Source organism: Colias philodice, chromosome 6 (genome assembly GCF_061535455.1).
Source record: "Colias philodice isolate Cphi_HAF_F1 chromosome 6, ilColPhil1 Martin Lab GWU primary, whole genome shotgun sequence".
NCBI lineage: Eukaryota > Metazoa > Arthropoda > Insecta > Lepidoptera > Pieridae > Colias > Colias philodice.
The window spans coordinates 9630241-9645589 of NC_143091.1; the positions used below are offsets into that span (position 1 = coordinate 9630241).

The 15349-nt window shown below is 35.2% G+C and overlaps 3 protein-coding genes and 1 long non-coding RNA gene across 4 annotated transcripts; all 4 read right to left on the minus strand.

The window, feature by feature from the left end:
• Positions 1-281: 281 nt before the first annotated feature.
• LOC149487972 (alpha/beta hydrolase domain-containing protein 17B) lies at positions 282-3995 on the minus strand. Its single transcript, XM_089696709.1, has 4 exons — positions 3189-3995; positions 955-1087; positions 578-695; positions 282-462 (listed from the first exon to the last, which is right to left on the minus strand). The coding sequence occupies exons 1-3, from the start codon at positions 3833-3835 to the stop codon at positions 612-614; spliced, it is 864 nt and encodes a 287-aa protein (XP_089552835.1). The 5' UTR covers positions 3836-3995; the 3' UTR covers positions 282-462; positions 578-611.
• A 2304-nt stretch (positions 3996-6299) lies between these two features.
• Positions 6300-8354, minus strand: LOC149487973 (uncharacterized). The gene is made up of 2 exons (XR_016315779.1): positions 6993-8354; positions 6300-6606 (listed from the first exon to the last, which is right to left on the minus strand). It is a non-coding gene; the product is annotated as an uncharacterized LOC149487973 (long non-coding RNA).
• A 180-nt stretch (positions 8355-8534) lies between these two features.
• On the minus strand, positions 8535-10366 carry LOC149487974 (F-box/WD repeat-containing protein 9-like). The gene is made up of 5 exons (XM_089696722.1): positions 10234-10366; positions 9835-10146; positions 9443-9684; positions 8803-9343; positions 8535-8664 (listed from the first exon to the last, which is right to left on the minus strand). Exons 1-5 carry the CDS (start codon positions 10351-10353, stop codon positions 8566-8568), a joined length of 1314 nt encoding a protein of 437 aa, XP_089552848.1. The 5' UTR covers positions 10354-10366; the 3' UTR covers positions 8535-8565.
• Positions 10367-11861: 1495 nt separating this feature from the next.
• On the minus strand, positions 11862-15234 carry LOC149487975 (KRAB domain-containing protein 2-like). The gene is made up of 3 exons (XM_089696721.1): positions 14901-15234; positions 13147-14767; positions 11862-12363 (listed from the first exon to the last, which is right to left on the minus strand). Exons 1-2 carry the CDS (start codon positions 15013-15015, stop codon positions 13482-13484), a joined length of 1401 nt encoding a protein of 466 aa, XP_089552847.1. The 5' UTR covers positions 15016-15234; the 3' UTR covers positions 11862-12363; positions 13147-13481.
• Between the last annotated feature and the right edge of the window lie 115 nt (positions 15235-15349).

Here is a 15349-nt window from a genome sequence, read left to right on the forward strand (position 1 = left end):
CCCGCGGGTACAGGGCCGTGACGAGGTTGCGGGGCGAGGCGGGGGGCACGCGCGGGGAGGGCGAGGGCGCGGGCGAGGGCGCGAGGGAGACGGCGGCGGAGGGCGCAAGCTCGGCGCGGGGCCGGTCCGAGTGCGAGCGGGCGCGCGCGCCGGGCGAGCGGCCCGCGGGCGTCACGTCGCTGAGGGACCGCAGGTGGATGCGTCGCCGCACCCCGACCGGCGAGTCCGCGTCGGTCACGTTGATACTAATGTTGTGAGCTATCGTTCGTGGACTGCGCGTCTCGGCGACGGCCTCATTATTGTCTACATTCTTGTCGAGATTGTGCGAACTCGAAGAACCGTTTACTGAATTTTTGTTGGGGCCGGCCCGGCTGGGCCCGGCCCCCGCTAGCTAGAGGAGTCTCTCTGTCGCCGAACTCGAAGTCCCGGAGCTCAGTGTGGAAGCAGGATTTGGATCTTCACCTGTGAGAGTCACACATTTATTTTTATTTCAGTAACAATTTGTTTGAGAATGAATGAACATGTATGCTATCTATAGTATGTTTGAAGATTTAACAAAAAAATAATAATTAGTTACCTTGAGTAGTTTGGCCTGAGGCCGGCAGTCTTTGTCAGTTGAGCAATTCCACTGAAACAAACCGCTTCAGTCTTTCGAGATATTGGTTGAAAAGTTCAACATCATTGTGTCCAGCTCCCTGAAAAAAATAAATCAATTATGAATGAAAATAAAAAAATACATAAGATATCATTGATATCAGATGAGTGAACTTGATGTTGTCCCATAAATGTTTTAAGGGGAATTTAAGTTTGTAATTATCGTATTATTTGGGACTGAGAGAAATGCAATATGCACAAAAATCAGTCTAGCTACTTTTGAGTTGAAAATTTTGTATTTACACTATATGTATACAGATATTTAGGAAAAATAAACTGATTAGTAAAACATTTTATTACCTCAACCCATAACGGTTCAACAGCACGTGGACAGCGTTCATAAATTGCTAGACCGTGTGAGAAGTCTATCACCTCATCTTCAGTTCCGTGTATAACAAGGACTGGAGAGGTCACTTTGGGGATCTTGTCAATACTGCAATCATTTTATTTGTAATTTAAACACAGTAGAGTTAAACACAGTTACAACAACAGTTTTAGATTATTTGTTATGTTAGTATATGTTAAAAATATGGTACATATACTTTATTTACTTATATTAAGTAATTTTTTATATACTAGCAATGATTGATCAGGGAAAAAAATGTAAAAGTTGAATATTTCGGAGATATTGGAACCATTGCTATCGGCAATACAGATACAATAAAGCTATGATAGTGCATTTATACATTCATGCAAATAATGATCATTATGATGAATCAAAACAACTTTTAGTCCACAATAGAATAAAGTAGATCAAAAAGCTAACTTTAATATGAAGTCTAAAATTATAAGAATACAATAAATTTGAATAAGTATCTTCAGACCCTACGTGAATGGATTTGCATTATGAAACAACAGTATTTATAAAGTGACAATATAGTTTTCATTGTTAAAGCACAGTCATGAATTGTAAATAGCTATGATTATTGGCATTGATACCTTACTGTGGATAATGGAGTACAAAGTCCTTAGTCTGTACTACAAAATATTAGATATATATTTATTAAATAATAAATATCCATTTAATTAATGGTCAATCTAAAAATCTTCTAAAAATCTAATCTCAGTTAATAATTTTTTTTTTAATATTAATCACATAGTAATGTTTGGATTTATATTGATATTAAGTATAGCACACTGAACAAATTAAAAAATGTATGCGTGTACTAGAGTACACACGTAAGAAGTGAAACTTCTTTATGACCTTAAAAATGTCACACGAGTATGGCGTAACGCAAAAATGACACGCGTACGGTGTAACGCAAAAATGTCACGCGTACGGCGTAACGCAAAAATGTTACACTAAATTTTTGTCCAACCCCGATAAAGAAGTTTCACTTCAAAAACTTTTACATTATTGAAAAACAATAGCTGGGGCTGTATTATAAGATTTATTTCCAGACAGATTATGCGGTGAATTGAACTGACTGGAAAATTATATTACGATTGCAATAACCAGCCATGGTTAATTATTATGGTATTATTTGAATTTGCCAGTCTGTTCAATTCACGGCGTAAACTGACTGGGAATAAGAGATCATAATACTGCCCCGGGTATAACAAGATTTTTGAAATTCCAGTTTTGTGTAAGTAATATTGGTAATATTATTTCACAGTGTAGACCTCTATTCAGACTCCTTACAATCAAATGATGGACTAATGTCTAATTTATTAAGTTATGATAATATCTCACTAATTGTCTGAGGACATCTACAGAAATATTCATGGTTTATAACTAAATCTTGTTATCTTCCATAATATTATGTTTGATTGTTAGATTATTTCTCATTTCCCTTGGTTGGGTTTATTATTGTCAGAAGGATCTTATGAAAGAAAACTTAGAAAAATTTACAAAAAAATTAATATTATGTTTATTCATTTTTTAAATAAACTTTTTTTGTTTATTGTTTAGTAAAACTTTAAACCTGTTTTTCAACAAGACCTTTTGAATTTTAGGGTATATTGTGCGGTTCATTAAGTACTGTGAAAAAGATTACAACAGATGATAATAGCCAATAATATGATTTGTATGTTTTGTTTTATACTGTGATGAGTTCATTTGATTATGTACCTAACAATATGTTGAATAATTAAAAGTACATAAATGTTCTATCTTGCATACAGCCTTATCAACTTTATCATAATTAGATTGCTTTAAGATATCCTAATAATTTAGATAATTTGAAGATTTTAAACTGATTTTACTAATGTGCTAATTGTAATAAGGTATATCTAAAAAAACCTAATTAAATTTTAGTGCAAGTAAAGTGAATTTGAAATGCATCAAAACTATCTTGCAGAATAACATTTTTTTTGCATCCGATGTCTTTTTAATTTAATAATCTAATGATTTAATTTAATAAACTTGATTGGCATGACAATATTCAACACATCTATAAATGTGCATTTATGTTTATCATAATTTCCTCATTTTACTGTCTTTACGTTTTTGTTGGCAGTGCAGTATGTGTTGTAACTTCCTGAATGATAATAATGACTCATGTCCATATTATGTAAAATATAAGGAAGGTTACCTTGGAAATGCATCAAAAAACCATGTCCTTTTTGTATTAGGAAAGGCGACTCGCATCCCAGACATGAGTGGAGAGTGAAGAACCACAGCTCCGACTTCATAACGAGCAGCTAGATCTACTGTTGGCACAGTACCAATACTCTGGCCATAAAGAATAATATTCTCAGGACTTATGCCATAACGAGTCCTTAAAGCCTGCCATGCAGCATCAATATCTGCATACAAGTTTTTCTCTGACGGTTTACCTCCACTGACACCATATCCAGAGTAGTCATAACTGAATATGTTACAATTTATTCTAGTGCCTAAACCTAAATAAAAACTACTCATTTGTCCCAGATCTACAGCATTTCCATGTGAAAACAATATCGTGAAGCGAGCATTAGGGCTGCACCGAACAAAGAGACAAGCAATTCTGTTCCCCCTAGTCGTTCTCGAGTAGAACCCTTCTATATTTTCTTTTTCCCGTTCTGAATATTGCCATTCTGCTCTTTCCGTCAACGTTAAAGAGAATTTTGATCCTGTTTCGTCAGGTGTAAATGCATACGTGGGTTCAGGGGGCAGGAAGGCAAGCTTTGCTGCAATTTTTCCTGGGCATGGCGGACAACAAAACAAGCAACATAGTTCACTAAAACTTAACCCGTTCATCGTGAAATTTTATATATACATTTATACGTTAATAAAACAAGCACTATTCATTAAATACATCGACACACTAAACATGGGCCTTATCGAAAATAAAAAGGATTTCACTGAAATTGACAGTTATACAATAATTCAGCCATTTTTTAAACATATTTACTTTTTAAACGTGGCCTTGGGGCTGGTGCCGAATGCCAGTTGTGACTTTATTATCTGTATACGAACTAGTAATTATCTGTTTTGTTAAAATAATAATTTTCTTTATTTAATATTTTTCTTAGCAACGATAAAATTGTATCAAATAAATTTTAATGTATCTTACATTATCATTTATGTTTTTTCTCTATAATATAAAAAAATTACAGCTACTAATGGCGAACTTTCATTAGTCGATTTGAGCCCACGCGTCGTGTACTCATGTACGTAATTTTCTTCTTAATATCTTTCCAATCCACCCAATCTAATAAAACAAGCACTTACGAATGAAATTGAATAATTAAAAAATTTTTAGACTTGCTAGCTATCCACCGATTAATATATTTTCATGGGTCATTATCACGATCGATCTAATGGCTGGTTCACACTTTGATTAGTGCGAGTGCAGGTGATGAGTAGGACTACGTGTGGACAGCGACTGTTTAGTGCGAGTGTTTAGTAGGCTGTGTAGTAAAGTGAATAGAAGCGTGTTCTATTTTTTTGCGAGTGGACTGCGAGTAGCCACGTCCCGCGCGCCCTCCCTTCCCCCTCACTCGCAGTGTGCCTGCCTAAACACGTCTGGACAGGAGTGTTTAGTGTTTAGTGTTTAGCGTGGTGTGTAGCGTCGCGAATTTCACCATTGTCCTGCACTCGCACTAATCACCTGCACTCGCAGTTGAATTGGACACTACTCGCACTACACACCTGCACTCGCACTAATCACCTGCACTCGCACTAATCAAAGTGTGAACCAGCCTTAAGAGCTATTACGCACTGTCGACCAGTCGCTGGCGACTCAGTCGCCGGCGACTGTGACTTACTATAGTTTAAATAGGGGCTTGCGCACGAGTCGTCAGTCGTCCCGGCGACTCGGCGACTCGCCGCGTTGTGGCGACGCACAGGCGACTGGCGGTCGCCGGCGACCGCCAGTCGCAGAAGCACGGCTTCAAATAGGAGCGTTCGCACTGCAAGCAACTGTCGTAGCGACTCTTGTAGGGACCGGATTCAGCACGAATGTACTTAGAATACTGTCGCTCGGCTTGGTTTCCTGCCCCTAGTTTCTCTGTTTTGGTCGCCGAGAGACTGAGTCGCCGGCGACTGGTCGACAGTGCGTAATAGCTCTAAAGTAGGCGGGGAATCCCTGCAAAATTCCTCAAGCAGTGGAACGAAAATACATGCTCTTAGGCGCGGGACATATACAAGCGGCGCGGCGCGCCGGGAGCGCGCCGCGTGCGCGCTGCCGGCGTGCATAGGGTGCGCTATTGTCATTTTGTATGAAATAATTTTGGTAAGGCGGCGCAACCTTGGCACAACCGTGGCGTGCCGTCTCGACGCCTGCCCAAAATTCTTTCATACAAAATGTATAAGAAGGACGTGGTGCAAAACAGATTCAAGAGGTGCGCTTATGGCACGCCCGCGCCCGCGCCGCTTGTGTTTGACCCGCGCCTAAGGAAAATACAATACGTATCGTCATGATAATATACAGATTACCTAGTAGTGATATACTGAAGTCAGGAGGTAGAGCCGTAGAGGACTTAAGGCTATCCGAATCACCCCCATGTACCGGTTTTGGTATTTTCGGAGCTTAGACCTAGGGCTCTAAGTTTCGGAGTTATGACGTTTTTTCAATTTTTCACCGAGTACGATGAGATTTTTATTTAGGGTGACGTGAATTATTGCGTGCTAAGCTGAAAGATAGGCCAATTCAGTGTGGTAATATTTACTACTTAGCTTCCCGCCTGCGTTTTCAAAGAAAAACCCGCATAGTTCCCGTTCCCGTGGGATTTCTGGGATAAAACCTATCCTATGTGTTGATCCAAGTTACCCTCTATATGTGTGCTAAATTTCATTGTAATCGGTTCAGTAGTATTTGCGTGAAAGAGTAACAAACATCCATACATCCATACTTACAAACTTTCGCCTTTATAATAGTAGTAGGATTATCTATTTCCTATTCTTTTCTTCTTTACTCTTTTATTTTCTCCTTGTTTCAGTGCCCAGTTGGTAAAGCGTAGAACCAAGCGATGGTAAAGCGTAGATCCTGGATTCGATTCCGGTTGGGGACCAAAAAAAAATTTCTTGGTCTGGCAGGACAAAGAATAATAATTGTGATCTGCTTGTTTGTAAAGAAAATCAATCAGTGGGACGGATGTATAATGCATCAGCTCCAAACCTCACAAGGCGACACGGGAATTCACTTAAGCCTACTTAAGTTGTTATCCCACTTTCAGGAGACAAATACATTGAGTCTAAATTTATTTAAAAATTAAACGCATTTTAAATCGACATTTTAATAAGTTATTTTATACAAATTTTACAATGTTAAAATCGCCGTTAAGTAGGTACGACTTCAGGCTCGACTTAAAAATGAATTTAAATATTATGAACATAAAAATCATTGATAAAACAATTATTTCAAGTATTTTATTACTGTTTACAGGATAAAACCATAGTTGAAAGAGAGAAGTAGGCGAACTCCTGGCGCTTAGGAGCACACACTTGTCACATTGATATTTTAAATAATAGCACAAACAATGCACAAACACCGACCACTCACAGCAATGGCGCGGCTCGCATAATGGCTGGTTCACACTTTGATTAGTGCGAGTGCAGGTGATGAGTAGTACTACGTGTGGACAGCGACTGTTTAGTGCGAGTGTTTAGTAGGCTGTGTAGTAAAGTGAATAGAAGCGTGTTCTATTTTTTTGCGAGTGGACTGCGAGTAGCCACGTCCCGCGCGCCCTCTCTTCCCCCTCACTCGCAGTGTGCCTGCCTAAACACGTCTGGACAGGAGTGTTTAGTGTTTAGTGTTTAGCGTTGTGGGTAGCGTCGCGAATTTCACCATTGTCCTGCACTCGCACTAATCACCTGCACTCGCAGTTGAATTGGACACTACTCGCACTACACACCTGCACTCGCACTAATCACCTGCACTCGCACTAATCAAAGTGTGAACCAGCCATAAGACAGGTATCAGAGTGGGAACCGAGCACCGTTTTGTGCGAGCTTACATACATGAATAGGGGGCAGGGCCATTGACCAAGCGCTCCGCGTTCATACTTCTCACTTTTTACTATGATAAAATCATAAAAGGGAAAAATACATGAATATTCTTAATATTACTTTTGCTTCTGGTTCAATAAAACCCTCTTAAATTTCCCTGTTTTTGATCAAAGCATTGCTGTTCGAGTGAGATAAATCACAATAATAATAAGGTAACTTTTAAATTATGTAGGAATAAAATAAAGTTTATATCAGAGAGCTTACATCAATAATAAAAAAATCATAGTCTCAATTATATTGAGTTTAAAAAATATGATATACACCCAATAATATTATAAAGTGGAAAGCTGTAGGTAGGCTAAACACGCTCCGGCACGTGGCGCGCTGATATAATATGGCTAATTAGCCAGAATTTACTTCAGTCTTCTCTTTTTCGCTCAAAATAATTGAACCATGCCATCTTCGTCTAATTATGTGTGCGTTATGTAATTAGCGTTTTAAATCGAATATTCTGTTGTATCCTATCTACATCTTTTTACTTAAAATATAATTGTGTGTATACCTTAATGTTTTGTTTTACAAAGCTGCTCCATTGCCATTATGTATTCATAAAAAACACTTTAAATAATAATAAAAGATTGCCTCGGAAATCGGATACAGACTGAAAATTTAAATGTTTATGAATAACTTTATACACATTATGTAATTAAATAATACATTATCTCACAACTTCTCCACACAGATATTATAGTCATACAAAATAATAAAATGTGCAAATTTTGAGCTCCAACAATTAGTCAGTCATAAAACAACATTAGTCAGTCATAAGAAGTCTTCATCAAGATAGATTATTAATACTTATAAGAATTTATTTAAATTATAACAAATATTTTTTTTAATAAAAAGAAAAATATACTATCACAATGTTATGTTATTGTTCATAAAATCTTTGTTACTGTAATGTTAATATGATTATATGAGTAACAACTGAGGTTTTCTATTATTGGAATTGATTTTATTAAAAGTAATTTGTAACAATTTGTCCATGTTTTGCAATTTTTTCATTTTTGTGTTAATCACAGAAAAAATCTATTATATAAATTGACAATATTAGAAAACATTTTTGAGCATTTTTGTAAGCCCTGTTTAAAATAAACGTTCAAAGATATTTTTAAATGTAGGTTAATCATGGACATAATACATCTTTAAATTGTTGCTATATCAAATTCAATGTTAATAAAATAATAAAATTGAACATAAATTAATTCAAGTGCTATTTGGTTAGATTCTCAAGTATAAATCTAATAATAAGTAATGGATGAAAAAAGTTCAGAGTTATAATCTATAAGTAATATAAAAATGAATCGCAAAATGTGTTGGTAAGCGCATAACTCGAGAACGGCTGAACCGATTTCGATAATTCTTTTTTTATTATATTCCTTGAAGTACGAGGATGGTTCTTATGAAAACGTAAACATGTACCACGGGCGAAGCCGGGGCGGACCGCTAGTTTTAAATATAATTTGTTTTTTAAACTTTCATATATTATCTGTTGATTGTGCTTCCTCCTTTGGGGTCCAAAATTCAAGTGCATTGTCACATGTCCCAACTGCTAGTATGCCATTTTGATATTGTAACTGTAAGTAATAAAGTATAATAATTTATAAAACCTTAATCATATTAAATCAATCATTAAAAATAGGTCATCAACACAGACTGGTAATTTGGTAAAATGTTTGTATTGGTCTGAGGTCACCAATGTTTTATTTACCTACCTTTGTTACATCAACAGTAGTTGTTTTAATACTACAATATTCCTGAGGTGGATAACAATTGTATAAAAATTTAACTTCTCCTTGATCTGAGCATAGAATCATATTTCCCTTGCTTTGATAGCAACCAGCAATTTTATGAGATGGTTCAACAATTGGAGTTTCCTTCCAAATTTCATGAGACCTAATGTAAACAAAATCTTCAGGACTAAAAACATGAAGTGAACCTGTAGAGTCACCTACATATATTGCTGATGAATTCATATTAACACAAACAGGGTATTGTTTTTCTTTAGGTATCTTTATGTTGTGTTTAATCATTTTCCCTGCAACTCTATCCCATATTGCTAACGTCTTGTCTTCACTTACAGATGCAACCATATTTTTGTATGCACTAAGAGCTAATATTGGTCCTTTGTGAGGTTTATAAAAACTAATTGGGTTTGGTCCTGATCTTAAGTCAAAAGACAGCACTTTATTTGAATATAGTCCAGCCATTACAATATTATTCCACGCTACAACAGATAAAGCAGTCATACCACATCTGAAAAAAATAATTTTATATGTTTGAGAATGGAGAAAATGCAACAGTACAATATTGCACTAACTAAAATGATTGTTAATTTAGAACAAGATCAATTACCGAAAGGTTTCCACACAAGAAAACTCAGCACCTAAATCCCATGCTTTGACAGTATTGTCCCAAGAGGCAGAATATACAATTGAAGCACAGTCTGTATTGTCAGCGGCAAGATCCCAAACCCAGCCAGCATGAGCATCATGTCTCATCTTCGTAGGCTTATTATCTATATCAGATCTCATCTCCAGTATGTTCCACATCGCTAAACTTCTATCCCTTCCTCCAGATATACATGTTTCACCTTTCTAGTAAAAGATATGAAAATACATTACAATCTATGGTTTGACTAAAACTTTTAAATTTGTTAAAAAAATGGGGTACTTATTCTTTGTATATAAAATAAATAAATCAAATACATAAATCTACTTTTAAGAAACTTTTGAATTATTACCTACATTTAACAAGAGCACTGCATCCACAGAAGCATAGTGAACATCCTTTATTATTATGTGTTGTGTTGTATTCTCAACATCAGTCCATTTCTTTTTCTCAGAATCTATTTCAACACATACTTCCTCCCAATCAATTTGCACTTCATCCCATATTTTCAAATTTGGTAAAGCGGGAAAACAACCATTCATTTTGTTATTTACCCAATACTTCCATAAATGATCATCAGCCAATATATCCTCAAACCTTGTACAGACCCTACTAAATGTATACTTTAAAAAATGACAATCCAGGAAGGAACATATTTTTAAAATGATCTGTAAAAAATACTTGTTATTATTATCAAAGCAATATATTATTTTATAGGATAGGAACTAGGAAGTAAAAAAAAAAAATTACAATACCTCAACTGGCATATCTGATAATGTGGGTTCAGCTGCTTTATAAATATCATCAGTATTCTTTACATATTCGCTTTCTATATCTTTTAGTGGATCTCTGAGTGCTTGCAGAATTTCACACATTTTTAAAGAAAAATTTTATGAGAACTTTGTTTCAGAAATAACAGCAATGATGTAGTTGATTTTTCTTGCATTGGCAATGATACAGCCAATTAAAATAAGGTTTTCTGTATAAGGCAGTTGTTACTCATGATCAAGGGTAAGTGACCCAGTATTTTCATTCGTTGTTTAGAAAGGTATATGTCAGAGAAGACTTATATCAGAAGCTAAATTTTAACTGTATATTTTAAATACATAGCTTTGTTTAAAACAAAATTGGCGTTCAAAACGAATGTTTTGAATAAACTATTTCTAATTTGACACAGACCTATGATTTCAAGAATGAAGATTGAAGACTGTTGAAGACACCTGAATTCTGAAACATATTTACATTTTTAAAACAAAGAATAAAAACAGAATGACCACAGATTAAGAATGATGTCATTATAATTCTTTACCCAGTCTTTACCTTACTAATTTGACTTATTTTACAGGAAATAAATAGTATTTAAAACTAATATTTACTTTTCAAGCACAATCACAGCACAAGAATATGTATAAGTAATAGAAATAGTCAATAGAGCTTCAGAGTTCAGACAACAAACAAATTTCAAAAATCAAAATGACAACATAAATCAGTCAGTCAGAAACTTCAAATAATTAAGGTCCGACCGCACTAGGCGTTTGGCGTACCTACGCGTCAGCATAGCGACGTCACCCTACACTGCATATTATCCTTTCTATGAAATTATACGAGGTTTTAAGTAATAACCTTAAATAACGCACTAAATGAAGTGCATTGAGTTGAGAATTCTCGATTTATAATAAAAAATATTCAATGTACAGTTTTGACTTTTCTACAATTTCTATACACTTTATTATATATGTATAGAAGTTGTTCTGCCTTTCTCTTACGAAAATAGGTGTTGTTCGATTCTCCGACCTGCCCAAATTGCACACAAAATTTCATGAGAATCGGTCAAGCCGTTTCGGAGGTGTATACATATCACAGATTAAGTAGTTACTACACTTTACATACATATATTAGATGTATGAGATAAGTGAAAAGGAAATTTAAAAATGTTAGAAACAGTTTCTTGATAGAAAGCTTAGATCAAAATAAAATAACTAAATACTAAGAGTTAATATTTGTATCCAATTGAATGATACAATCGACAGAAATCGAAACAATATCTAGTAATATTTAATTTTATTTCTTTAATATGTCACATCGTAGCCAATTTGCTTAATTACCCGTTCAATTCATAGCCTAGCTTCTTAATTGAACGGTGTCGTTGACCTAGCCACGGATTTCATTATGACTGAATGCTAGCACAGAATACAAGACGACTTGAATCTTCATAATATTATAACGTTCGAAACCGCAACACGAGAATAATGAGAATGAATGACGTAAGCATTATTTTTGCTTCGATTTTTTTTACGCATGCATTTTGTATATAGTAATTTTGAGATTAAGAATAATAAAGATAAAATTGAAGTGGGGTTTTTCTGTAGCTGATTAACAAGAAGAAATAATACACCTTTTAAGGGCAAATACTATTACAGTGGTACGTTCCGAAACTTTATTTCGCTATACATATACCGAATAACTCAAAACGCTAATTTTCATCTAAATAGTAAATTATTTTAGCAGGATGTAGGTTCCTAAATGTAATAATTATATTTAACCAGTGAGTATTTGCAAAAATAATATTATAAAATAAATAAAACTAAATTCAAAACAACAAAATATATGCACACAAAAGCTATGTCATTAATATAGCAGCGGCTCAACCATCGGCTCAACCTATAGCTTCAATGCTTCAATGTGTGCTTCAATAGTGCTAGATACGTCATTATTTCGTCGCAGGGGCTTAGTTCCCTACACAGTTCCCTATCTGATTATCTGTCAAACGTGTGCTAGTGTAATAGGGTGACCATCAGTCGATTAAGTAGAAATTTTTGATTTGAAGTTGTTTTGTTGATGTTGGGAATAAAAATATTGTAATCATCTGGTAATCATGAGATTATCTCTAAAGCTTCTAAAGCTTTAGGCTTTATAATGAGAATTTCGTCAGATTTTAAAAAGGCGAAAACGTTCAAAATTCTGTTTTGTGCTTACGTACGTAGCATTCTAGAATATGCGTCGCCAATATGGAATCCGCGATACGATAAATATATAACTAGAATTGAACGAATACAGATGAAATTTTTGAAATTCCTATGTTACCGATTACACGTCCCGTACAAATCTGAGGATTATTACGAGGTCTGCAGCAAATTTCACTTCCTACCCCTAACATATCGCCGGGAGATTTCTGATATTTTATTACTTTTAGGCATTACATCCAATAAAATAGACTGCCCAGAACTACTAGCCAAAATTTCTTTATACACACCCTCAATTTTATCTCGTAAATATAATCCTATCTTTACTTCCGCAGTCAGCACTAACTATCGTCAAAACTCGTTTATTCTACGCGTAAGCAATAATTTTAACAAGCTATCAAAACAGTTCGATTTTGACTTATTCTGCAGCAGTTCTTACTTCATTAAGCGTCAGTTAGCTAATGAGTTCTTCCGTCAGTTTGGTGGTCAAGTTGATATGTAATTTGATTAGTGTTACAATAGCATTGGTTTTAAGCATTTGATTCGTGTACGTAATCGCTCACATTTGTAATTGTTATATATTAACATTATTCTAGCCGTGAGAATCTGTAAATGGCTTATTGTAAGTATTATATTATGTGACTATCTTTAAGGATACAGCTGTAGATTCTCCTAAAATATAAATAAATAAATAAATAAAATAACTTAGATAGGATAACTTAGACCATAGCCACTGGGGGCTAGCGACAGCCACTTGACAATTTTTTTTTCATATATTTTGTCGCGGACACTTCTTCACAACTTGTAGCAAGATGTCGCCACCTGCAACACGTGTGTGGTGCGTCTATGTACAGGTATGACATACTATATTAGTGACAAATGAAATCTGACCCTCTTTTCTGTGTCAGCTTTGCGTGAAATGCCCTGTTTAGAAAATAAACCTGACACGCATGGGATTTTCTTAAATTACTTCGCCATACTAAATACTACTATTGATTAGATAGTTCTATATTTAGTTTCAACTTTATGAACACCATTGTCTAACTTGTGCATTTTTTAATATTATTATTGATCATTTCTTCTGCTGGACGTTTAAGTCCACTGTATGTTGAATCGTATTCTTCTTTTATATCTTGTTCAACCTTATACTCTATGCCTACAACTTCGGAACTGTGACCCTTTTCACCAACAGTTATTGCCCCTGCAACTTTATTATGATTATTACACCATTCACATTTGTACGCTCCAGTGACATCATTGTGGCATACTGTGCAAGTGACGTTTAACTCATAGCGTTCAATATAGGTTTTAGAATTATTGTCATTGTTGCTATGGTCATGATTTGTAATTTCATCTGGTTCTTGCTTTATATTTTTTTTTAATTGTTCCTCTGTGTCTGAAGCTAAAAGAGAAGATGTCGCAATATGAGTTTCTTTTAAACTTGCTTTCGGTTCATTCCCAAATAAAGCTTTATACGGAGACGTTCCAATTGTTTGATCTAATGAAGCATTTATCGAATATTGCACGAAAAAGCAGCCAACGGACCAGTTTGTTGATTTGTTTTCACTCATCCAGGTTCGCAGTATATTTTCCACGTCATGTTTGCTACCGTTGCTGGATTGACGACAACGCGAATTCTCATATACAATTTTACAATCGGGCCACAATAAATTTAATTCTTTTGTTACATTTGCAGTGAATTCACGACCATTTTCCGACTGTAAAATGTAGGGTGCTCCAAATATTAAAAAAATCTTTAACAACTCGGAAGCTACCTCACTAGCTTGTTTTGTTTTAAGAGGACGCAGGTTTAGAAATTTGGTTGCGTTGTCTTGATAGTTTAAAAGCCAATTAAACTCTCCATCGGGACAGCACTGGAAATCGACAAGATCTACTTCTCCTCGCAAATTAAAATCACGTGAGGCAATTGGTTTCGCCACAATCGCTTTTACTGGGGCGTCTCTTTTGGTTTCACATACAGGACAAAGAGACAAAAAAAATTCCACTGCCTTCTTTGGAATGTAGTATTTATTCTTTATACTGTGCAATATTTTATCTCGTCCACCATGGCCACAAGATGTATGTATATCTGATAAGACATCAAAATACTGTTCTCTGGGTAGAATGCGTATCGTAGGAGCAGTGTCAGTGAGTCGTTTAAAAATTAAACAATCTTCATTTGCATTTGCTATAATGTCGTATTTCTTCATATAGTAATAATCCATAGCCGTCTTTCGCTGTCCTGAACTCATGGGCATCCTAGCTCTTTTTATGTCGTTTATAACCTCTTCAATTCTTTCGGATGTCCAAGCTTTTCGATGCGATCCTAGAAAGATAATTCACAAATCACATGAAGTTTTATGATCTATTATCCACTATATAATAACATAATTTACAGAACAGAAAATAATTACCAGCTGATGAAGTAATAAAACGTATTTACAGAAATACAGACCAACCTTGATGCTGTCGGTCATATTCAGCTAGTCTTTGATCGAAAGTTTCTTTAAAATTTAAAAGGTTCGGAGCAGTCACAAGTAAATTTACATTTTCCTCGTCACAAAACTCTTCCATTGTCCTCACAGTACTCTTCTTGCTTGTAAACACTTTAAACACAACAAGACTGAGAATTATATCAACAAATTACTATACCGTTGCCATATGACAGTCATAGATTATATTATATCTATTTTATTGTAAGTGAGAAACACTTTCTGCTAGAAAATGGAAATAAACGTTTCACAATAAAGAGCGAAAATATTTGCCTAGTTTTTGATCAAATGGCTAAATAAAATTTAGGCTGCTAGTTGATTGGCCGCCATTTTATTGAACGGCTGATTCAGGCAGTTGGCATAAATGTCAAAATTGACTTTTCAACACTTTTCAAGCACTCTATTGTCAAAACCAA